The 25,450-nt window shown below is 37.4% G+C and overlaps 1 protein-coding gene across 1 annotated transcript in view; it reads right to left on the bottom strand.

Annotated features, from left to right (window-relative positions):
- Positions 1–25,450, bottom strand: part of NAA25 (N-alpha-acetyltransferase 25, NatB auxiliary subunit) — a 77,409-nt gene that overhangs the window by 29,196 nt on the left and 22,763 nt on the right. Inside the window, exons 6-15 of the mRNA XM_081253196.1 lie at positions 25,194–25,301; positions 24,511–24,589; positions 20,795–20,906; positions 19,684–19,773; positions 18,217–18,386; positions 15,951–16,063; positions 8,924–9,131; positions 8,011–8,100; positions 3,569–3,749; positions 2,774–2,873 (exon numbers count right to left, since the gene is read on the bottom strand). Of these exons, the coding sequence (XP_081109322.1) occupies positions 2,774–2,873; positions 3,569–3,749; positions 8,011–8,100; positions 8,924–9,131; positions 15,951–16,063; positions 18,217–18,386; positions 19,684–19,773; positions 20,795–20,906; positions 24,511–24,589; positions 25,194–25,301 (1,251 nt within the window). The remainder of the gene's footprint in view (positions 1–2,773; positions 2,874–3,568; positions 3,750–8,010; positions 8,101–8,923; positions 9,132–15,950; positions 16,064–18,216; positions 18,387–19,683; positions 19,774–20,794; positions 20,907–24,510; positions 24,590–25,193; positions 25,302–25,450) is intronic.

The following is a 25,450-nucleotide window of genomic DNA, read 5'->3' as shown; positions in this document are numbered from 1 at the left end:
TCTTAGCTTCAAACTCCTGTAGGAAACAGTCCACACCACAGTCTCCATTTTCCTATTCTGGGACTTGGGCTGGGCATTATGATTTAAGGTATGTTTTCCTTGCTGTATTGTGTTTTGCTTTTACCTCCAGGACCTAGCCCCCTCCATGCTCTCTCCCCAGTTATCTACTTTAATGTGATCAAATAGCTGTTTTCTTAGTTAGTAGTAATAAAAATAAATTTCAAGCAGAGAGTCCTAGTCCCAGATTAATAAAATGCTTTACTTTTATCAGCTTCAGCATCATGTACATTCAGATGAATTAGTCACTCCTGTCACACACAACCATCAGCAAAATATCAAACAAAGATACAGGGCTTCCCTGGTGGCGCAGTGGTTGAGAGTCCGCCTGCCAATGCAGGGGACGCGGGTTCGTGCCCCAGTCCGGGAAGATCCCACGTGCTGTGGAGCGGCTGGGCCCATGAGCCATGAGCCTGCGTGTCCGGAGCCTGTGCTCCGCAACGGGAGAGGCACAACAGTGAGAGGCCCGTGTACCGCAAAAAAAAAAAAGATACAAAAAGCCACTGAGGACAACATGCCCTCTCATATCACTCCTGGGGATCTCCTTTCCCTATTACAATACTTTCGTGTATGTGAGTGCGTGCGTGCATGTGCATGCGTGCGCTATTTTCAAAACACTTCTTCACACACGGTATTTGTGGGAAGAAAAATTAAAGCTTGATTTTTATTAGTATAAAATAATGTGCCTTTATGGACCAACTCATGAACAATATAGCTCTTCTAGAATGCTGGATGACTGAAAACTGGAGTAAAACCAAACACCAGGCTTGGATTAATCCCTTATTTACCTGCCACATCCACATCAAGCTATTTGAGAAACTTTGCAAAGGATTCTTCTGTATATCAAATGTTTACTTAACCTCTTCCTTAGAAACACAGTAATCAGAGCCAGAATAATGAGATTTGAAATACGCTTTTCTTTTGATTTTTTCCTCAGTTAGTGAGACTTCTTGAAAACAGAGAAGGGCAAGCATGGATACTTTTTTTTTTTTTTGGAGTATAGTTGCTTTACAATGCTGTGTTAGTTTCTACTGTACAGCTAAATGAATCAGCTATACGTATACATATATCCCCTCTCTTTTGGATTTCCTTCCCATTTAGGTCACCACAGAGCACTGAGTAGAGTTCCCTGTGCTATACAGTAGGTTCTCATTAGTTATCTATTTTATACATAGTATCAATAGTGTAGATATGTCAATCCCAATCTCCCAGTTCATCCCACCCTCCCCGCTTCCCCCTTGGTATCCATGTCTACGTCTCTATTTCTGCTTTGGAAACAAGATCGTCTATACCAATTTTTTCAGATTCAACATACATGCATTAATATACGATATTTGTTTTTCTCAAGCACAGATACTTGAATATACAGTGAAAACTCACAGATTTTTAACTCAACTGCCCACTTATGCTAAGAGATTTTAGAACCAAGGTCCTAGAGATGCCCTTTTGACAGTGAAGCCGGGCTAGCACCTTCTGAGCAATATGTTTAAATGCTGATGCCCACTTCTGTCTCTCCCTGATCAGAAGCTAGGGCACAAAATGAGGTTTGAACAGAGATACAATCGCTGTTGGGAAGTGGAGCCATGGGTGGAAAGGGATAGAGCTCAAAAGCCAACTGATGATGCAAAGATCACCACCCCGTGCTACACCAGCCCTCTAGGCCATGACCTGAAGTGTGTCAGAATATAATTATTGCAAGCTGAGAACAACAAACCTATATTCTATTGGTCAGAAATGCTTTTGCCCTGTCCCAGCTTTCTATTTAACACAAGCTTAAAGAATTAGATGGAAGATAAATTAGGTATAGCAGTCATATTTACAAAAGGGTTTTTAAAAAAATCCTCATGAGTGCTTTGCCAAGAAGAACCTCAGAAACCAGCTTCCTTGCCAAGTTTCTTAGCTGCTGTTAGACCATGAAAAATGGAACACTATGGGCAGATACCTGGCATGGTGAAATTCCAGGTGATGAGTCTTAGAAGCACATGAGAAGCAAGCAGGTAGTGTGACCACTGTAGAGACGCACCTTATCTCCACATATGTTCCTGGGTGGTTTTACATACCTCAACTGAGTAGAGACCATATAGTTTTTCCATAATAACTTCTGCTTAACTGACAAGTGGAGATCACATCTGCTTGCAGTGAAAAATATGGTGCAAATCCCATCCTTTCATTATGGCACATAAAAGCTCTATCTTATTTATTGTTACTTTAAAACACATACTACTGATCTAAGTTTTTTAAAGTGTCCTGAAATTGGTCAATTTTATAATTGTAAGAAAAGATAAGTATACTCTGTTGATAAAGAACACGGTGGTTATAAACTTCAGGAATCAATAAAAGTAAGCGAGAACAACTGCTATCACAAAATCATATATGGCATCCCAGGCTATACACTCTTATGGGCTGTTTCTTATACCCTTAGAAAGTCTCTTAGAGATTAAAACACAGACCTAAGAGGCACTTCGTATTCTGCTAATACCCACTTTTAAATGCACCTTCTCATGGATTCTATGAAACATACCCTTTCGAACCACCACAAAAACTCCTTACCTCTACCTAACAGCCTTGGCCAGTAAGCTATAGACTAAGGGCACATGTGAGTACAGCGTGGTGCACCTTAATATGTGTACTTGTGACCCGAGGGAAGACGCTCTCTGAATCATGTTCTTTCAGCAGGCCAAGACCATGTTAAAAAATAAAATTTTTTTTCACTTACATCTTTCTGGTTGGAGTGGAAAAACCTGAGCGCGAAGTTACAGGACTGGGATGCAGCAGCATACTGACCTAGGGATTCGGCGTATCGGGTCAAAAGATAACTAGGTCGGAAGGAAAGAAAAAAAAAGGTTATACCTACCCACCTCTATTAACAAATACTACACTTCAAATTACTATGGTAGAAAAACAGCTAGGCATACGAAAAGTTAAAACATGTGGCCATAGAAATGATCTAATTCACAGAATCAAATTTTAAAAAACAGCAAAGTTAATTCAGTTTTGTGGGAGACCTAAAGCTCTATGCCATGCTTTCTTACACTCAGATGATTAATGGAACACAAGTTGTTAGAGAACAGAATATTGTCTTCCTAAAACAGCTCTACAGGACACAGAGAAAATACCCTTGATTAATCACAAAGAATAGTCAAAATACAAATTCAAAGGATCTCTGGGGTCAACATGTAACATACAAGTGTCAACCTCAACTGCAAGGCAGAAGTAAAGACTTGAAAACAATGTGTGCTAAGAAAAAGAGTTCAAAGTATATAACTGTTACCTGTATCTGGGGAAAACTTTTTTTTAACCATTTCTAAATTGTACAAATTTGAGATTACCACAAAATGCTGAGAAAGATAAAACTCTTTCTGCTTTGCAATGGGTCATAGAAGGTGATTAATCTACAAAGCTTAATACCAGGAACAACTTTTCTGCTAAAATCAAAATGTTAGAGTTCCATATATGAGGACCCCACACTGCTGTAGCTGGTTGCTCATTATTCAGAGTATATACTACCAACCCAATGGTGTCATGCTGGATATGCTTAGCATCAAGGCTGGAATACAGATCCACCACCGGTTCAAATGCCCCCAGCATACAGTAGATTCGAACAAGCAGCAATTTGAATTGAGCATTGGAAGGGCTGTGAGTTAGTCCCTCTTCCAGCAAAGTCAGGGCCTGCCACACAGCGGTCTCATCACCTAGAACCAAAATATAATAGCATTATCCACAGACCTTGACAGCAAATGGGGGTTTCTCAATACTATAAAATAAAAACTAACTGACACCATCACCTCCCCTAACTATTCTAAGGATGTGGTTGGGTGGCAGAGAACAAATTTTAATACACACCCGTAACCAAAATAGGGAATTTCCCTGAAAAGACAGTCCCTCAATAGTTACCTCAGTTCTTAAACCTACATCTGCAAAAATGATGCAAACTTTGAGCTGCCAGGTCTTAAAGAGAAGTCTGGAACCTCACAGGATCCTAGATACTGAGAAGAGATGGACTTTGAAGGAGAACTAGAATCCACCAACCTTCCCAGTACAGGATTTTCTCTACAAGGCCCCAGACAGATGCTTTCTCTTGACATCATTTTTCTTCCACATGTAACTCTACTAACAGATGTCAACTAATATTTGAAAAAAGAACTGCTCATTAATAACCAAACTAAAGGGCCTCCCTGGTGGCGCAGTGGTTGAGAGTCCGCCTGCCGATGCAGGGGATACGGGTTCGTGCCCCGGTCTGGGAGGATCCCATATGCCGCGGAGCGGCTGGGCCCGTGAGCCATGGCCGCTGGGCCTGCGCATCCGGAGCCTGTGCTCCGCAACGGGAGAGGCCACAACAGTGAGAGGCCCGCATACCGCAAAAAGAAAAAAAAAAAAAAAAAAAAAAAAATAACCAAACTAAAATGATACACTTTTTTGGCCTATTAAAATTCAAAACGTTACATGCATCAATATTCTTAAAGAAAAAGTAATTTCTCTTTTATGAAATTATCTGAAGAAAATAATATGAAACGCAGATAAAGCTTTATATACAAAAACATTCACTGTACTAATAATGGGGGGATGATTAAGTAAACTGTAGTTACACCCACACAGGGAAACACCATACAGCCATTTAACGTTAACAAGGAGTTTTTAACAGCAAGGGAAAATAATTATGCAATAATGATCAGTAAAACATACAGAATTCAAACTAGTATGAAGAGTTCATCTCAAGTATATAAAACATTCACAGAGCAAGAGAGAAGGAAATATGCAAAAATGTTAGTCTTCTGGAAGTTGGAAAAGTGAGATTAAAATAAACCATTTGCCAAATTTTTACAAGCTACTTTTACAGTTAGAAAAAACAGCTAAAATAAAAAGCTCCATGCACTGAGTTTTTTTTTTTTTTTTTTTTGCGGTACGCGGGCCTCTCACTGCTGTGGCCCCTCCCGCTGCAGAGCACAGGCTCCGGACGCGCGGGCTCAGCGGCCATGGCCCACGGGCCCAGCCGCCCCGCGGCATGTGGGACCCTCCCGGACCGGGGCACGAACCCGTGTCCCCTGCACCGGCAGGCGGACTCTCAACCACAGCGCCACCAGGGAAGCCCGCACTGAGCTTTTAAAATTATATTCTATATGCTTTTTTCCAAGAGAAAAGAAACAAGACATAACCAAAAATTGGGGATTTAGATAAATATCATCCATAATCCTACCCAAACTATGCAAACCATCCATGATCTACTCAAATTACCATTGTGATTAATGTACTGCTTTTGAACTATCAATTACGTATACATATCAATTACGTATAATCAATTATGTATTGATTACTATCAATTATGTATACATAACATTATTATGTAATGTATCAATTATAGCTCAATAGAACTAGAGGAGAAAAAATGACATCCTTCACTCCCTATTTTATTTTTGCAGCACAATTTTACACAGTAGTAATCATGGCATACACCCGATTTTGTGTTTTCCCATGTTGCTACCTGGTCTTCACAATCATAATTTTATTTAATTCAACACTCAGTGACCTAAACTCTGCAGTAACACTAGATATAACAGCCAAAGATAAGAGTCATAGGTGGTTCCAGGTCTCAAGAGGTTCAGAATTGAGTAGAAGAGATAGTTGGACAATTATAGATAATTTTTTTAAGTCCTACTTATTCAAGGATAACCAATATCAGAATTTAAAAAAAAAACTTCTTGAAGATCTCTTTTAAATGAAAACAAAATTTCAAAGTAAATAGTTAAAAAAAAAAGGTTTAATTTACACTTCTGAACTATTAAACCCACCATTATGATGACATTTATCATCTTATTTTATTTTGCAAAATTTAGAATATAACTACAACTCTATGCCAAATCAAAGAGCATCAAGGGTTGATGAGGATTTGGGGGACAAAATTTTTTAAATCAAATTTTATAATATAACAAAATGATATAATAAAAAGATATAAGATAAATAAATTCTGGGGATATAATAATGTACAGTATGGTGACTATAGTTAACCACACTGTACTGTGTATTTGAAAGTTGCTAAGAGAATAGATGTTAATAGTTCTCATCACAATGAAAAAAAAAGTAGCTATGTGAGGTGATGGACTTTAACTAAATTTATTGTGGTAATCATTTTGCAATATATCACTATATTGTATACCTTAAACTAATACAATGTAATGTATCAATTATAGCTCAATAAAACTAGAGGAGAAAAATGACATCCTTCACTCCCCATTTTATTTTTGTGGCACAATCATAAAGAAATGCTTTTTTGCAAAAAATATTTGAGAGCATCATCAATTTAATCTTAAAATGCTCTTCTTAATCCTGTCACATTCAAATCAGTCCCTTTCAACATCCTCACCAATTTTCTATACATTTCTAATTTTTGTCAGATCTACCTTGAACAATGACTATTGTTCCAGCCTACAACTGGAACATTCAACATCACTTTCACTGACTTCAAGAAACCTTGCATCTATATATATATATAATATCTAGAACTTCCCATGTATTTGCACTGCATGATTTTGGACAACCCACCTAACTTTTCTCTCTGCCCTGTATTTCCCACCTCTGTAAAACTGTAACAATCTTAACTGTATTGTTACAAGGTTTAAAATTAGCTAATTCATATAAAGCACTTTCAAGTGTCTGATGATCCACGACTCTTTAACTGTTATTACTATTATATGGTCAGATATCTTGCTCCAAAAACAAGAGATTAGCAAAGCCACAGTCACTATGAGCAAGAATAGATGCCAGGAATAAGTGGGGAAGGGTATCTGAGTAGGGGCCAAATTACTAAGTAGTCAGTTCATTAATGGTTTTACATTAAGATGACTTTTACAGGCCTATGCAACCTCCTGAATGTGGGGTTCCAGATACCAAGTACTCTGATGAAAGGATTTCATCCCCATCCCCGGTACAATACAGTATAACAAGTACTATCATATGGATATACACAACGTCCTACAAAAGTTCAGAAGGGGCATAAAATCTGCAATGAGGAAGGGGGTGAAATCAAGACAGGCTTGTCAGAGGCACTGTTTGAGTAAAAGTGAGATGAAGGAGGTAAGAAAGTTATTTCAAAGAGGTAACATGATGTTCAGTGATAGTAGCAAAAAAAAAAAAAAAACAACCAAAAAGTAGACTCAGGGCTTTAAGTACTAAGAATCTGGAGATGTAGACAGACACTAGATTATAGAGAGCATTGTAAACCATCCTAATAAGGCTGACCTTTATCCTCAGGAAAATAGGGCATATCTGAAGGATTTTAAGCATGAGGAAGATAATATCAAAATTGAGTGCTTGGTTAAATGACCCGTGAGGGCAGGGTTGTGTCTGTCTTGCACAGCACTGTCTCCCAGCCCTGTTTCTTCTGCAGTTTATTCTCATGAATAATATGCAATAAGTAGCTAAAGTTATTCTTTCTCAAAAACTGCTAATAAGAGAAAATGTCAGAAGGTGAGACCTAAAGAAAAGGCAATCTCAGTACCATCTGCTGAATCATCCTTCTCTTGCTTAATGACTCATGATGCTTCCTTTACCATGCAGTATATATTTGTCTTAAATGGGCTAATCTGAACTATATTCCAAAAAAAGTGTATTTTCCTATATAAATTGAAGTGAACAAAAATGGCTATTTCATTCCATGGACCCATATATCTATCTCTGAATCAGTTTCTCTGTATTTTAATTATTGTAACTTTGTAATAGGTTGTTTACTCACTATTCAGAAATATTTTAAAACAGAACAGATATCCACTGATTTAAGATTATCCTGATTACAGAGAGGAGGATACTTGGAGACTTTGGTTCTTCTAGAAGCACCCTGGAGAAGGGCAAGGAAGAAAAACCTAAAAGCATAAATCAAATTCTTGGATTATATACTTAGTCTAAGGATTTATAGTCAATAAAAACAAAGAGTAAAGTTAAACTGAAATCACTGCTCTTTACCTGTTTCTCTCCATATATCAATAAGCACATGGACAGCAAGGAGACAGTAATAGTCTGAAAATTGCAATTCGGTTTTCAAACAGGATTTCCCTATAGGGAAAAAAAAAATCATATCTGTATTTTAAGATTTGTTCAATTATTACTGCCCCAAAGGAGTTTTTTTAAAGCAAGAAAGTGACAGGAGGAAGAAGAGAAAAAGAGGAAAAGAAACTAGTAAGAATGGAGTAAATACCAGAAGAAAAATATAAGCCATGAATCAAAAGAGTCAAAAGAAGGTGAGACCACACTCAGCTGGAGCAGAAGGAAGGGTTCCAGAATAGAGGTGGTATTCCAAATGGTCCCAAAAGGAGAGCAGCAAGATTTGGAAGGAGGTTTTAGGTGAAGAAAAGAACAGAATCCAAGAGCCATGTACAACTAATGTAATATTATGCTCATTACTTCACCTAATTTTTTAGAATACAGTTAGAGAAATACTAATATCATCTAGTCAGATAATTTATATTTTATCACACATATCTAAGCAATCTGAAGATCATCTACTTCTAAACTAAATATTTATCTCACAATTTACAATTCTTTTTGTTCATTTACACAGTCTATATATTTAGAATATTAAGGCCTATAAGCAGAAAATATGACAATTATCATAAACTCTGCCATTCATCTGAGCCCCACTGTGATAAAGAGTTGGCTGGCCAGATCAGGAAGAATATGGATATCTGGGAGCCAATTATAATTTTTAAAACTCCAAGCTTAAGAAAGGCTTTGCATTTTATTACCTGGATAGTGTTCCCACTTGACAAAATATTTTCCTTGCCAAAAGCATTACAACAGCATGCTATGAGAGATAAAAAAATGACTTCTAAATCTTAGCAGATCAGGGAACTACTGCACATTTTGAAAGGCTGCTCACCAAATTCTAGTCCATGCTGGTACCTTAACATCAATTCTCTGACCACACTCAATTTCTGATTTTTATCCATCATGTGGTACAAGCCAAGTAACCTCGTCAGCTGCACCACACACAAATGTTGCTGCAGAGCTCTGATGTCAGCAGGCAGTGCCAGCTTATCCTCTGTTGGTGTTGACAAAGGAACAACTCCAAGTAACTGATTAATAAACTGCAAAGTTGAAAGAAAAAAAAAAGAAGTACAGGTCTCAAAACAGAACTAGTCTTTAGTAGGCCACAATTAACAAATACTGAAATGGTCTAGAAAAAGGTATCAAGAAAAAATACAAATTAAAACCCCTTTAGTATACCATTTTCTATCTACCAAAATTGCCAAAACAAAAACACTTCTAACAGCACACAGTGCTGGTAAAACTCCAGTGAAACTGACACACGCATTCATTGCTGGCCAAAAGTATTATGTTAATACCATGTAGTATATGCACTAAAAGATTAAAAGAACTGTGAAAATGTTTCCTAAATTACAACACATTGACATAATATGTAATGTAGCAATGAAAAAGTTTAATTAGGAAGACTGTAAGAAAGAACAATTACCCCAAAACAAACCTATTATATTGATATACTACAAATAAATTCTTAAAGGAAACATTATACATTGAAAGGAACGGTTGTCCTGCCAATAGCCTTAAATTGTTTTTTTGATTAAAGCTTTAATTTTGAGATAATTATAGATTTGCACGCAATTGTAAGAAATAACACAGACAGATCCTGTGTACCCTTCACCCAGTTTTTCCTAATGGTAACATTTTTTTTCCTGTGGCCGTACCGCGTGGCATGCGGGATCTTAGTTCCCTGACCAGGTATTGAACCCATGCCCCCTGCAGTGGAAGCGTGAAGCCCTAACCACTGGACTGCCAGGAAATTCCACACCAATGGTAACATCTTGCAATAAAATGTTTTTAATTCTCTAAATTCGGTATAAATTTTGAAGAACACCAGTTCCACAACCAGTACATTTGCAATATTGGCAAAAGTGAGAAGGGACCCCTGCATCACGTACAGGGTGTCTGTTTAAACTTCCCATATGGTCGTATACTATACTCTGCAGCTGTTAGGATGTGAGAGAATGCTTGGGCAGCACGAGTCTGGGGTTCTAAAAGGTGTTTATGGACGGGAAGTGCAGCCAAGGGGTCACAGGCATCACCCTTGTGTCTTCCCTGTATTTTGTGATCCAAAACTAATAAATTATTTTTAAAGCAAAAAAAAAAAACAGTTCCATTTACACATGTATTAAACACAGGCTATTTTCACTCCCTTCCAAGATCCTATTAGGATGACAGTAAAGAACAAAAAAGGAATCAACCCAAAAGGATCAAGAACATGTGAAGAGATGACAGCAAATAATAAACATTAACAAGATTTCAAAAGATAAAAAGCAGAAGGGCAGGTGGTAAGTAATAACCAATGTATAGGGCCAAGAAAGCTGAAATCCAACAGTATGAATGGGGAGACCACCAGTAAGTAGCAAGCCTCTTCCAGCCACAGAACCTTGGAAGACTCAGAAATTAAGGGCGAGAGGTACGTCTGAAAGCTAAAGTGCTGGTGGGACTGAAACAGAAGAATTTGCTAAATTCTAAGAAATTAGACCCCTCCCCAAGCTCACTGACTGACTTCCTAAACCCAGCAGAAGCCACGGGTTTTCTTTACCCCCGGGAGATACTGAACCAGAGACACTGTAGACTCAAGGGGAGAATGGAACAGATCTATTACCTCATGTTTCAGAATACACTAAGAGGAGTTTTAAACTTTTATGGTTCTGTCAGATTGACTGGGGTGAACTGAACAAAAAAATATTAACTCCAAGAAAGAAAGTTAAGAAAGGTAATCTCCATATACAAAGTGGCTCAGCTGTGAATATTTAGTCATTAAAATATAAATACTGCAGACAGAATTACTAAACTATACTGGGGGAAAAGTAGGTAAGGGGAGAAGTGGGATGTTATGAACGAAGTTATTGCCTTCCACAGTAAGATACCAATAGATGAAGACTATAACTGTAAAAATAAACAAATAGCTAAATAAGCCTATAATTTAGAAATATGGAGTTAAATAACAGGAGAAGCAGTTAAGGGTTGAAAGTGATTTGCCTGTACAGAGCCAGAATCAGGGCTGGAAAAGGCAAAGAGCTGCAATTGTTTTTCAATATAAGCCTTGTAGCACTATTTGACTTTTTCAATTTTATACATGTAATTTTTGGAAACAAAAATTAAATTAAAATAAAAATCCTACTCAACATGCAGTTTCACATCTGTAATGACTTCAATTTTCTACAATTGTATAAATTTTAATGTTAATTATTATGATCAGGTAATCACATTTGTAACAAAGAAACTGTGGCACTAGTATTCATGTTTTTGATTAAATGCCTATATAATTTCTATTGCCAGCTCTTCCATTCTTGTAAGCCATTTTATATACTAGTTACGTTTATTATTAAGGCCTTCTTTATTGAATGCTAAAGAATCTTCCGAACAGGCTTTGTCATGAAACAATACGTTCATTTGCTATTCTAGTCTGTACAGTTTCACTGCTACACAAAAAGCTTCTTTAAAAACTGGGATTATTTTATTGTTAGCTTAAAACCCCAAGGCAAAGGAAACAAAATATAAAAACGTCTCTATGGGTGAGCTTCTTCAGGATAACTGGACTCAATGGCCCCCTCTTAGGGGCCAGTCCCATTTTAGAATGCATCTCCTAATTCATTGGGACAACAGTTCTCAGTCTGAACCTTACTTGGACAGTGTGCAATCCTCTGACAAACATACTGCTGAGTGGCAAGATTTTTAGCTATTGAAGTCATCCTACATTTAAAAAGTTGTGGCAGCAAAATTACCCCTCTCAATTAAAAATTTACACAGGACTACAAAACTCACTGCAACAGCTTTAAATCCTTTGTCTCACTGAACAATGACCACCTCATCACTGCTAGTATTTCACTATTTCTAGAGGGTTCCTCCCAGTAGATTATTAGTATATGGGGTCACAGAGGTGATGTAAGATTTTCAAACATGCCAATAAGTAGAGCTTCTGGTACTAAAAGTTATGCTAGCAAACGTATATGAATCTCAGCTAAATGCGATATAGACATTCCTCTAATGCTTTCCCATCATTTGATGCTTTAACTTACAAGACAGTAAGCACTATAAAACATGATCAATCATTCCTTACCTTAGCACTTAGCACACAATATGTGCGACAAACACTTAAGTGAATGAATCTCTCCCACGTGGTTCTATTTTCTGCTTAAATCCCTCCAGTAACATGAAACTCCCACACTGTGTTTTTTAGAGAATTGTGACTATAAAAAAGATCTTTCTCTCACTGAGCCAAATTCTTAATTCCCTGCAACAACTTCTTGCTGGCCCTGTTCTCTTCCCTCTTCTACAGGAGAGCTTTTCAAATAATGAGAAATAAAGTACTCTGTCATCACCATACCAAACCTATCTCTTCCACTCAACCATTTCTCTCTCACAGGCTTTCAAGTCTTTCTATAACCCAGAACCCTCTTGTCTGGATATGTTACAATTTATCTAGAAAACTTCTAAAGCTTAGCCTGTGCCCTATAAGCACAGCAACCCAAGAACAACTTTTTCTAAACCAAAGTGAACAGTGGTAGTCATTTCAGAACCCAGTAGAGACCACTGGCTCCTTAACAGTTTGGGAATGCACTGCTCCATCTGCCCTAGATGTGTAACCTCAAGACTGCCAAAGTATCAAGTGCTGGTGAGCTAAGGATATGGTCACGAAACAAATACTCTAGTCATTGCCACTGTGCTCCCACTGAGTTTCACTCATTCCATATGGGGATGATAGAGGCTTTCTGGAAAAACAAGTTGTGGGAGCCCTGTGATAGCAAGACTTCCAACCTTCACTAATTAGAGTTTTTTATGAGTAAAGCTGACCAAAGTCACAGACTCTCCTGATACGTATCAGTATTTCTTTACATGATGCTGATATACGTATAATTGATTTACATTGATTCTATCACATGAAAAACTCCCAATAAATGACAAATTAACTACAATATGGTACCCAGGCTTAGATCCCAGAAAAGAAAAAGGACATTAATGGAAGAGCTACAGAAATATAAATAAAGTCTAGAGGCCAGTTAACAGTAATGTACCAAAGTTAGTTTCTTAGTTTTGACAAATGTACCACTGTAATTTAAGATGTTAATGTTGGGGAAAGCTGGGCGAAGGGTAGAGTATAACCTTCTTTACTATCTTTACAACTTTCCTGTAAATGTAAAGTTATTCCAAAATTAAAGGGTTTTTTTCTTTAATTTTATTGAAGTATAGTTGAGCTACAATATTGTATTAGTTGCAGGTATACAGAAAAGTGATTTGGCTATGTATTTTTTGCAGATTCTTTTCCATTATAGGTTATTACAAGATACTGAATATAGTTCCCTGTGCTATACAGTAAATTCTTTTTATCTATTTTACTATAGTAGTCTGTATCTGTTAATCCCATACTCCTAATTTATCCCTTCCCCCACCTTTCCCATTTGGTAACCATAAGTTTGTTTTCTACATCTGTGAGTCTGTTTCTGTTTGGTAAATAAGTTCATTTGTATTATTTTTTAGATTCCACATATAAGTGATATCATATATTTTTCTTTGTCTGACTTACTTCATTTAGTATGATAATCTCTAGGTCCAACCATGGTGCTGCAAATGGCAATATTTCATTCTTTTTTATGGCTGAGTAATATTTCACTGTATATATATATATATATATATATATATATATATATATATATATATATACACAACATCTTCTTTATACACTCCTATGTTGATAAACACTTAGGTTGCTTCCATGTCTTCATTATTGTAAACAGTGTTGCTATGAACACTGGGGTGTGTGTATCTTTTCAAATTAGAGTTTTCATCTTTTCTGGATATATGCCCAGGAGTCAAATTGCTGGATCATATGGTAGTTCTAGTTTCAATTATTTAAGGAACTTCCTACTGTTTTCCATAGTGGCTGTACCAATTTACATTCCTACCAGCAGTGTAGGAGGGTTCCCTTTTCTCCACACCCTCTCCAGCATTTATTATTTGCAGACTTTTTGATGAAGGCCATTCTAACTGGTATGAGGTGACACCTCATTGTAGTTTTGATTTGCATTTCTCTAATAATTAGCGATGTTGTGCATCTTTTCATGTGCCTGCTGGTCATCTGTATGTCTTCTTTGGAGAAATGTCTATTTAGGTCTTCAAGTTTATTTTTTAAAAATCCCTTAGATTTAGAGTCTCAGACTGCTTCAGCAAGAATGAATCATGATTTGACATAATGAGCAATTAACTGCTACAGTTTTGAGCAAATCAGAGACAAGATATTAAAAGGAAAGTCCACTGGACTTCATCACACTTTAAAACTTTGCTGTGAGAATTCCCTGGCGGTGCAGTGGTTAGGACTCAGTGCTTTCACTGCCGGGGCCTGGGTTAGATCCCTGGATGGGGAACTAAGATCCCGCAAGTTGCATGGCATGGCAAAAAACAAAACAAAACAAAACAAAAAACTTTGCTCTGCAAAGGATCTTGTTAAGAGGATGAAAAGACAAGCTACAGACTGGGAGAAAATATTTGAAACCACGTATCTGACAAAGGACTTGTATCTAGAATATCTAAAGAACTCTCAAAACTCAACAGTAAAAAAACAAATCAACTAAAAAATGAGCAAAAGACAATAACAGACACTTCACTGAAGAGAAAATACAGATGGCAAGTTAGCACATGAAAAAATATTCAACAGCATTAACCACTAGGGAAATGTACATTAAAACCATAATGAAACATCACTACACACTTACTAGAATGGCTAAAATAAAAAATAGTGACAACACCTAATGTTGATGAGGATGCAGAGAAACCAGATGACTCATACATTGCTAACGGGAATTTAAAAGATATAGCCACTGTGGAAAAGTCTGGCCATTTTCTTTAAAAAACTAAACGTGCAGCTACCATAAGACCCCACAACTGAACTACTGGGCATTTTTCTCAGAGAAATGAAGACTTAGGTTCCCATAAAAAAACCTGCATACAAATGTTCACAGCAGCTGTATTTGTAATAGCCAAAAACTGGACACACCCACATGTTCTTCAACAAGTTAAAGGAATCGTGGTACATCCATACCATGGAATACTATTCAGCAATAAAAAGCAATGGACATGGTACATGTAACAACATGATGAATCTCCAGGGAATTACGCTGAGTAAAGAAAGTCAATCTCAAAAGGTTACAAATAATACGATTCCATTGTATAACATTCTTAAAATGACAAAATTATAGAAACAGATAATATCAGTAGTTGCTGAGGGAGAGGGATGGGGAAAGGAGGAGATACAGGGAAGTGGCTGTGGGTAAAAAAATGTAGGGAGAACATGGAGGGACCCTGGTGGTGAAACTACTATGCATCTTGTCTAGGTGGTGGTCACATGAATCCATACGCACTATATACAGCACTAAATATACACACACAAACACACCACACATACACACAAATGAATGCATGTAAAATTGATGAAATCTGAATAAGGTCAGTGGATTTTATCAATGTCAGTTTCCTGATTATGACACTATACTATAGTTATGCTAGATCTTACCATTGGGACAAAGTGGGTGAAGGGTATACAGATCTCTCTGTATTATTTCTCTTACAACTGCATGTATATCTACAATTATCTCAAAATATATATATATATATATATATATATACACATACATACATACACACACACACAACAGAAGAATCCAATTATCTACCAGGAGTTTATTCTCATTGCGGCTCAACTTTACAAGAAATCATGCCTTTAATCTGATAGCACCTAGACTACTTGGCTTGGTAGAGCAATATCTTGATATCTCATGTTCACCACTTTCACCCATTTTAGAAAGGAAACCCAAACACTTAACCTAGTTGCAATAAATACAGGTACCCAACAGAACTCTGCTTACTTTTGTACACTGTGTAGCAGGCAAGAGGTCAACAAACACCTTGAGGTCTGTGAAACAACAAGGTTTATCCCCAAACTTTTTAAAATACTGGAACATTAATTCTTCTGGATCACCTAAGAGAGAGGGGGGGGGGGGAATATCACTAAATTATTCATGGACTGAAGCAATCTCTAATTTAAGTGAGAAGCCTGACTTGAAAAACATTTATTTCAATTAAATGAAAATTTTGCTTGAATGAGAATGAGGATGACAATGAGGGCCGGAAGATAGCTTGCCAGTTTAAAAATAAATACTAAAAAGGAGTTGAATCTTGCAAACTCAGTTTACCTGTTATTACACTGAGGAAATGTGAAGTTTTTCATTCAATTAAAGTTTAAATAGTTTAAAAGTTTTCATTAAAGTTTAAATAAAGACAAGTTCATATGCAAACATTAAACAAACATGCTTTTCTCCACAGCTCCTGAACTACTTAACAAATATTAAATATATGTTAACTAAATGAAAGGTAGTGTATGTTAACAGGCACACCAACAGAAGAGAAAATAAATGGGAAGAGCCACGGGCCAATAACTCCAAAGTCACTCACTATGGAAAATTTAAACATGGATATGCAGAAAGCTACCAATTCATTTTATTTTTCCTCAAATTAAAAATAAAAATAATAAAAGTAAAATACTCTCAAATTGGACTAGATTTAGGAAGCAGAGATTTTTAACAAGGTCTCTGTAAGATTTTAGGTCTTGGTTCCTGCTCACACATTTCTGGGAACAGAGATTCCATGGCTTTAATCAGATTCTCACAGGCCTCTGTGATCCAAAAGAGCCTAAGAATCACTCACTGGTCTGGTAAAAAAAAAAAAAGAAAAAATTTTTTGTGTGTGTGGAGACAAATTTGTAAGATTCACCAATTTGTAAGATTCAGGCTGGTGAGAGAGAAGAGAAAGACAAGGGATGAATATAGGAAGTATGAAAGCAGATCCAAACAGTTTTATATCCAGCTTTGGAAAGAAAGCAACTCTTTTTTTTGGGCCACATCAGGCGGCTTGTGGGATCCTAGTTCCCCGACCAAGGATCGAACCCAGGTCCCCTGCAGTGGAAGCATGGTGTCCTAACTACTGGACCATCAGGGAAATCTGAAGAAAGCAATTCTTTGCAATATACTTTAACAATATTTTGCTGAAGGTCACACAAAAATTTTCATTTGCAATTCTGAAACAAACACCAACTAAAGTGATTGAGGTAGACCCAAAGAAAGGAGTCAACATGGAATTCAAAATTGGTTATAAATAATCTACATAGGGAATGACAAAGAGATAGCCACAGTTAATTTTAGAATGAGCTGCAAAGAACATTAATTACATGATTAAAATGGACAAAGATGTTCTAGGATAGGTTTTAGGTATTGAGAAGTGCTCATCGTCTCAGGACAACTGGTCCCTAAAAAACCCTTCTTAATCAACTTTTAATGAGAACTAAATTTCTATAATGATGAGTAGGGAAAAAAAGTTTTCTTTGGAGCTTTATCTTAAAAAAATGAAACTAAAAAAATTTTACAAGTTTATTCTCCTAAACTTAAAAAATTTAGGGTATAATTAAAACTAAAGCTAATTCTTAGTATGAGCAAAGAATTACTGATTTTGGGGTGAGTGGTGCTTTTTTCCCCACAAAACTGTGAATTAGTACAATATGACAACATTTACTTCTTATGCAGTACGCTCAAAAAGAACCATTTTACAAAAACCTCTAAGGGCTTCATCTAATTTCCTGAAGGCCTCTCTTAATGCTTTACTATCCAAATCATACTTTTCTCCCATCTTGCCATTGTCCTAATAAATTTTCTCAACCGTTAACTGCTCTTTAACTGCTCTTAACTCTGCCAGATGTTATTTCGTCAATGGTTTTGTGAGTGCTTAGAGTAGATTTTCAAGAAACCTTTTATTCACTTCTTGAAATCCTGAAACTTTTATAAAACTGGCTATTTACTTTGAAATTGATTTTGACATTATTGCTGGGTCAGCAAAAGAACGCCTGACAAAGACTCTGGTGGAATAGGGAGAGATGCTAAAGTTAAGCCGAGTTGCATGTGTGACTGAGGGCTAATTTTATAAGTGATCCATTCATTAGTTAATATTTTCAGGTTATGAAGACATTTGCTTCTCAAACACAAGTTTATCACTGTAGGCTTCAAAGAATAGATACTGCACTTGGGTACTGAGGGCATCCCTGTATCTTCTCCAGGGTTCCCAAATATCATTACAGCTTCTTACCCAGTTTGTACTCATCATTAAAACCTTGACGTCGTAAACGTCTAATCAGCTCCAGTTTAGCTAGATATGGTCCTCGGAGATGGCGAGAACTTTTAGATTCTTCTGTTATCCGATCTTCTATAAATCTCACAGCCTCTTCTGCAGAATAATGTACTTCTCCTTCTAAAGAGCTAGGTGTAAACACATGAAAAAGGTATTTTGTGCCTCTATTGTCCATCCTAAAACTTAAAGTCAAGCCAAATTGATTTTAAGAAACAAATTAAAAATAACAGAAAGTACTTTGATAATTATAAAACAACACAAATTAGAATAAAAGAGAAATATGAGCATATTCTGACAGTTAACATGGCATATGATTCCTCCCAATTTTGGCATTTGATTATTGCAGAGTGACTAACCACCTCTCTTTCTTAAAAAAAGAATGAAAAATTTTGCATATATAAAATATTACCTAATTAAAAACAAGTAAATTTTATTGCTAGAAAAATGAGGCTGAGAAAAATTAGATGACTTACTTAATATTATAAAGTAAGCCTCAGTTCATAATTGGTATCATAAATCCTATTTTGTTATTCACTTTTTTAAAAGAGCCCATTTATATTTATCGTGGTATTATCTGTAATAGCCCCCCAAACAGGAAGCAGCAACAATACAAGTATCTATTAACAGCAGACAGATTAAATGAATTTGGTACATTTCTAAAATGGAGTTCTCTTAAGTCATTAAAAAGAATTAATCAGATCTGTATGCACCATATGGAAAGATGCCCAAGATACACTTTAGGGGGTGAAATACAAAGTTGTAAACCATTACATCTAACATAATTGCATTCTTATGTTAAATAAGAATAATTATATTAGTATATGCATAATATAAATAAATCTGGAAGAAAAGACACCAAACTGTCTTCTCCAAATAAATCTGGAAGACACCAAACTGTTATGAAGAGTTATTTCTGTGTCAATTACATCTCAATAAAACTGGAAAAAGAAAAAAATCATCCTGGGATGATAGGAAAACTAGGAACTAACACTTTCCACACCATACATTTCTGTACTAATTTAAGATTTTTACAATGAACACGTATTTATTTTAAAATTTAAAAATGGAAAAAATGGGGCTCCCCTGGTGGCGCAGTGGTTGAGAGTCCGCCTGCTGAGGCAGGGGACACGGGTTCGTGCCCCAGTCTGGGAAGATCCCACATGCCGCGGAGCGGCTAGGCCCGTGAGCCATGGCTGCTGAGCCTGCGCGCCCGGAGTCTGTGCCCCGCAATGGGAGAAGTCACAACAGTGAGAGGCCCACGTACCGCAAAAAACAAAACAAAACAAAAAAAAATGGAAAAAATGTCTTGCTTTGAAAGGGATACATTATTGAGACAGAAAAAGAGAATTCAATTAGAATTACAATGAAATCATTTTGCTACACCATACTAAAAAGTGTTGTAATTCAGGAAAGAAGACAACTTACTGTTCACCTTCAGCAGGAGGAGTCCAGGCTTCTTCAATCAGTCGAAAGACAGAATCGAAATAAGTCAGATAGAACTGCCAGTCATCTGAGCTAAAATCAGATTGAATGGTGCACACAGGATTAAACCCAAGTTGTGACAAATCTGCCTGAGGAACCATGTTATTCAACTTATTTTCTAAGTTATATTTTAGTCTTTACTAGGAGAAGCCCAACCTTCCCTCTGGGTTTCTTCTACAGCCCTAAAAGGGTAACAACTCCAGAGGCATTTCAAAGTCAAACATTTTCAAGAAACTACTCTTTCCTTCAATAAAATGACCAGGTCTAAAAAAATAATATTCTCAGGACTTCCCTGGTGGCCCAGTGGATGAGACTCCGCACTCCCAATGCAGGGGGCTCGGTTCAATCCCTAGTCGGGAAACTAGATCCTGCATGCATGCCGCAACTAAGAAGTCTGCCTGCCACAACAAAGATCCCACGAGCCGCAAATAAGACCCGGCACAGCCAAAATAAATTTTAAAAAAATTTTAAAAAGCTCATGCAGTCCTTAATAAAAAACTAATATTCTTAACAGAAAACTACCCACATTAGTGCTTTCTAGGGGGGCTAAGGGAAGGCTCTCTCTTTTAGACCAATATTGAGTTTGACAAATTAATAACTTTTCAGCATTCATTCTGAATACTTAGCACCCTGGTGGCATAAGTTCCATTACACCTCTTTATTGAAAGATGAAGGCTTGGGCTTCCCTGGTGGCGCAGTGGTTGAGAGTCCGCCTGCCGATGCAGGGGACACGGGTTCGCGCCTCGGTCCGGGAAGATCCCACATGCCGCGGAGCGGCTAGGCCCATGAGCCATGGCCGCTGAGCCTGCAGGTCCGGAGCCTGTGCTCCGCAATGGGAGAGGCCACAACAGTGAGAGGCCCGCGTACCGCAAAAAAAAAAAAAAAAAAAAAAAGATGAAGGCTCATTAAAAACTTTAAAAAAATATCCAGAACACACAACTAAAAGATTTCACTTTATGCCCAGAAATCTCAAAAGATACAGACCAAAAAAATCAATGGTGAGACCTGAAAGCCCCACTCCAGTCTCATAGTCCAAAAAGAAGCATCTACTTACTTTTTCAGTAAGAGGCGCCGAGAAAGGGCATTGCACTCTGGCCACCTGCTCAGCTTCTTGTACATAGCCATGCATTTATTTTCCCGACTCTGAATCTCACTTGTTAACTTCTCTACAATTAAAAGTTATAAAAGTTGGTAAGCTGGTTTCATTTCTGCTCAGAAACCAGAACAAAATCCATATACAAGAAGGAAACTGTCACATTTTCTTATTCACTCTCTTAGAAAATGGGACCACTATTAGATACAAACTACTATCTCACTAAAGATTACATTCCTGAAAGGAAAAATCGTATATTTCTGATACTAAACTTTTTAATCCTTTTTTTCTGTAAAATACAAGGATCCAGAATGTCTTGAGTTGAGGATCTAGTATGTGGGATACACATAAAATCCCAACAGCATCAAAGGACTGGTATATTTAGACCTGATATATTTAGACCATAGACAGACCATCCATACATTTCCAAAACATTGAATAAGCTTGGACTGGAATGAGATGAGGAAGGGGAGATGTTATGAGGAAGATAAAAAAAGAACAGAGATGAATCAAACTCTTCCAACAGCTGGGAACAAAAAAACTAGGACTATATTTCTGACCAAATTAGATATGCCCTGTCCTTTTAGAATGGTTTAGCAGATTAAGGATGCCAACAATTACATTATGAATTTTCTATAGAGAACCTAAATTGTAACTATCCATACAACTACAACCTAACTGAATAAAAACAGAAAGTTGACTTGTACCCACCTGCAAGGAGGCTGAAGTTAGAGAGTAACATTAAAAATAAAAACAAAAACAAAACTCTTCCTACATTTTATATAATTAAAGTAGTTAACTCAGTTACTATTACAGTTTTGTGATAGCACAAAGTCTAGTAAAGAATATACATACTTGTAAAAAACAAAGTCTTTATAATGGCTGGACCTAATGAGAGTTCTGAGGCTACTCATCTACAGTTAGTTACTCCCAATAACCATAAAGGCACGATTAAAAAACCAGGGTTGTCAAAACGATAACTGCATTCCCACGAATTTCTCCTAAGGAAATCAAAGATGTGTAAATATTTAGGAACCAAAATCTCATAAGTGTCCAAAAATAAGGGAATAGTTAACGCTATCTATGAAGTTCATACAAATCAGTTTTCCAACAACAAAGGAGGAAGTATTTTCACAACAATGGAAAAGAGCTAACTTCTTTAACATGTAAAGTACTCTTGCAAATCAATAAGCAGATTAACCAAATTTTTAGAAATAGGAAAAGGATAAGAAAAAGCAGCTCAGAGAAAAAGAAAATATTAATGGCTTTTAAACAAATGAAGAAATAATTATCCTCCCTCATAACTAAATAAAAACTGTAAGGTATGTTTTACCTATCTCATTGAAAAACATAAAAGGTTTGATATGGGACTTCCCTGGTGGGCCAGTGGCTGACTCCACGCTCCCAATGCAAGGGGCCTGGGTTTGACCCCTGGTCAGGAAACTAGATCCCATGTGACGCAACTAAGAGTTCACATGCCACAACTAAAGATCCCGCATGCGGCAAGGAAGATCCAGCATATGGCAACGAAGATACGGCCCAGCCAAATAAATAAATATTTTTTTAGAAGTTTGATCTAACATTTTGAGAATATAGGTGGGTAAATATGCAAAGAAACAGGCCCTCTTACAATCTAATAGCAAATACAGCTGGTGGAAATGCACACTGTAGCCTCTTAGAGGGCAATTTGGTTTATAGCAAAGATGTTCCTTGCAAATAGCCTAAATACCCTTCAAGGATGAGCTATGTAGTAAACTGTCTACGTGTATACTATGGAACACTGGGCAGCCATTAAAGAGAGTGAGGTAGTGAGGTATATCTCTAAGACACACTGTTTAGGTAAAAAAACAATGGGTCTAAGAGTATGCAGAGAAAAGGTCACAAACTCAAATGCCTTCATAGGACAGACAGAATAAACATTTAAAAATTTTAAAGGAAAAAATATTTAATAAGAACATTGTGCAGAGTAAGATTACTCTTAGAGTCAAGGTACAGTATGTTCTCAATTGTGGTTTAAAAAAGTGGGGAGCCCCTTTCTGCCTCCGCTGCCACCATGGCGCCTGGGAGAAAGTTTGTGGCGAAAGGGGGCAAAAAAAAGAAGCAGGTCCTGAAGTTTACTCTTGACTGTACCCATCCTGTAGAAGATAGAATCATGGATGCTGCCAATTTTGAGCAGTTTCTTCAGGAGAGAATCAAAGTGAATGGAAAAGCTGGGAATCTTGGTGGAGGTGTTGTAACAAACGAAAGAAGCAAAAGCAAGATTACTGTAACTTCTGAGGTGGCTTTTTCCAAAAGGTATTTGAAATATCTCACCAAAAAATATTTGAAGAATAACCTATGTGATTGGTTACACGTAGTTGCTAACAGCAAAGAAAGTTACAAACTGCATTACTTTCAGACTACTCAAGGTGCAGAAGAGGGGCTTCCCTGGTGGCGCAGTGGTTAAGAATCTGCCTGCCAACGCAGGGGACACGGGTTTGAGCCCTGGTCCGGGAAGATCCCACATGCCACGGAGCAACTAAGCCCATGCGCCACAACTACTGAGCCTGCACTCTAGAGCCCTCGAGCAACAACTACTGAAGCCCACGTGCCACAACTACTGAAGCCTGCACGCCTAGAGCCCATGCTCCACAACAAGAGAAGCCACTGCAATGAGAAGCCCACACGCTGCAACGAAGAGTAGCCCCCAATCTCTGCAACTAGAGAAAGCCCGTGTGCAGCAATGAGGACCCAAAGCAGCCAAAAATAAATAAATAAATAAATTTATTTAAAAAAAAAAAAAAGATGAGGAAGAGGAGGAAGATGAGGATTAAAACTCAATTATCTGGGGACCTCCCTGGCGGTCCAGTAGTTAAGACTTCACCTTCCAATGCAGGGGGTGCAGGTTTGATCCCAGGTCAGGGAACTAAGATCCCACATGCCTCATGGCCAAAAAACCAAAACATAAAGCAGAAGCAGTGTTGTAACAAATTCAATAAAGACTTTTAAAAAAATGGTCCACATCAAAAAAAAAAAAAAAAAAACCAAAATAAAACAAAACAAAACTCAATTATCTGGAATATTTTGTATGAGTTCTTGAATAAAACTTAGGACCCCAAAAACAAAAAAAAGGGAAGGGGGAGGGGAAAGATACTACTTTAGAAGGATACACAGAACAGGTAACTGGAGAAGGATGTAGAGGGCAGAGGGTTGGAGATCTGGGGTAAAATCATACTCCCTGAATTTTCTGAATCCATGAATTATTTTCATTCATTCATTCATTCATTCATTCATTCAGCTATGCCAGGTCTTAGATGCGGCACGTGGGATCTTCGTTGCCGTGTGTGGGATCTTCCTTGTAGCATGCGGGATCTTTAGCTGCAGCATGCGGGATATTAACTGTGGCATGCAGGATCTAGTTCTCTGACCGGGGATCGAACCCAGGCCCCCTGCATCATAAACGCGAAGTCTTAACCACTGGACCACTAGGGAAGTCCCCATGAATTATTTTCAACTAAAAATTATTTTTAAAAAATAAATACAGAAAAACCTGAAAGAATCTAAAATGATCGCAAGTGATTTTTTTAAGTCTTTATATCTTTGTTTCTGTATGTGGAAGAAATTTTCCACAATAAAATTTGTCATGTTTAAATAGGAAAACAAAATAAAAAAATCTTTAAGAAAACTCTAAAAATTACCTCCTAATTTTCCTCTGATGACATCCAAGGCTTCCTGGTACTTTCCCAAACGTTCTAGGATCATATAATAAAGTTCAACCTTACAAAAAAAAACAAACAAGAAGTGCAACCATTGAAACTTTTCAATAATAAAAAGACAAGCCATTTGTATGTTTTTAAAAAGTTATCTAACAGAAAAGAACACTGATCTTCTAATAAGATGAAATTAACAGTGAGAATCAGACCATAGTATCTCTCCTATCTATATCTCGGCAGAGAGTACGTTCTGGAAACATGCTAGAAACAGTTCCTCACTCACTATACCTAGGCTGGGGAGTTCCAAAGCTTCACATTTACACAAAAGGCAAGAGTGAGGACCCAGTTCTCTAAATGGAATAAAGCAACAGTTCATAATATTGTAATAACATCAAAAACATGCAAATACAGGGACTTCCCTGGTGGCGCAGTGGTTGAGGATCCGCCTGCTGATGCAGGGGACGCGGTTTCGTGCCCCGGTCCAGGAAGATCCCACATGCCGCGGAGCGGCTGGGCCCGTGAGCCATGGCCGCTGAGCCTGCGCGTCCGGAGCCTGTGCTCCGCAACGGGAGAGGCCACAGCAGTGAGAGGCTCGCGTACTGCAAAAAAAACAAAAACAAAACAAAAAAAAAAACATGCAAATACAAAGTGGGGCTTAAATTACTCACTTCAGCCTCTGCTTCTATCTTGTCCTCTTTTACCATTTTTTCTACCATTCTCTCAGCAAGGGGCAGAAACATCGTTTTTGAGAGGTTTTCATCCTGCGCTGATATAGACTAAAGGAGAAAAGATAAATGTTTGCACTATTTATATTATTACCATGCAGACCATTATTGTGACTCTGGCACATAATTATCAACCCACTATGTCAAATATCAGACCTAATTTGAACTTGAGAGTGGTTTCCTTTATAGGAGATTTCTTT

The sequence above is a fragment of the Mesoplodon bidens genome (assembly GCF_964165515.1).
Source record: "Mesoplodon bidens genome assembly, chromosome: 13".
NCBI classification, from domain to species: domain Eukaryota; kingdom Metazoa; phylum Chordata; class Mammalia; order Artiodactyla; family Ziphiidae; genus Mesoplodon; species Mesoplodon bidens.
The sequence above is the reverse complement of the archived record's forward strand: the minus strand, read 5'-3'. Positions and strand labels throughout refer to the sequence as shown.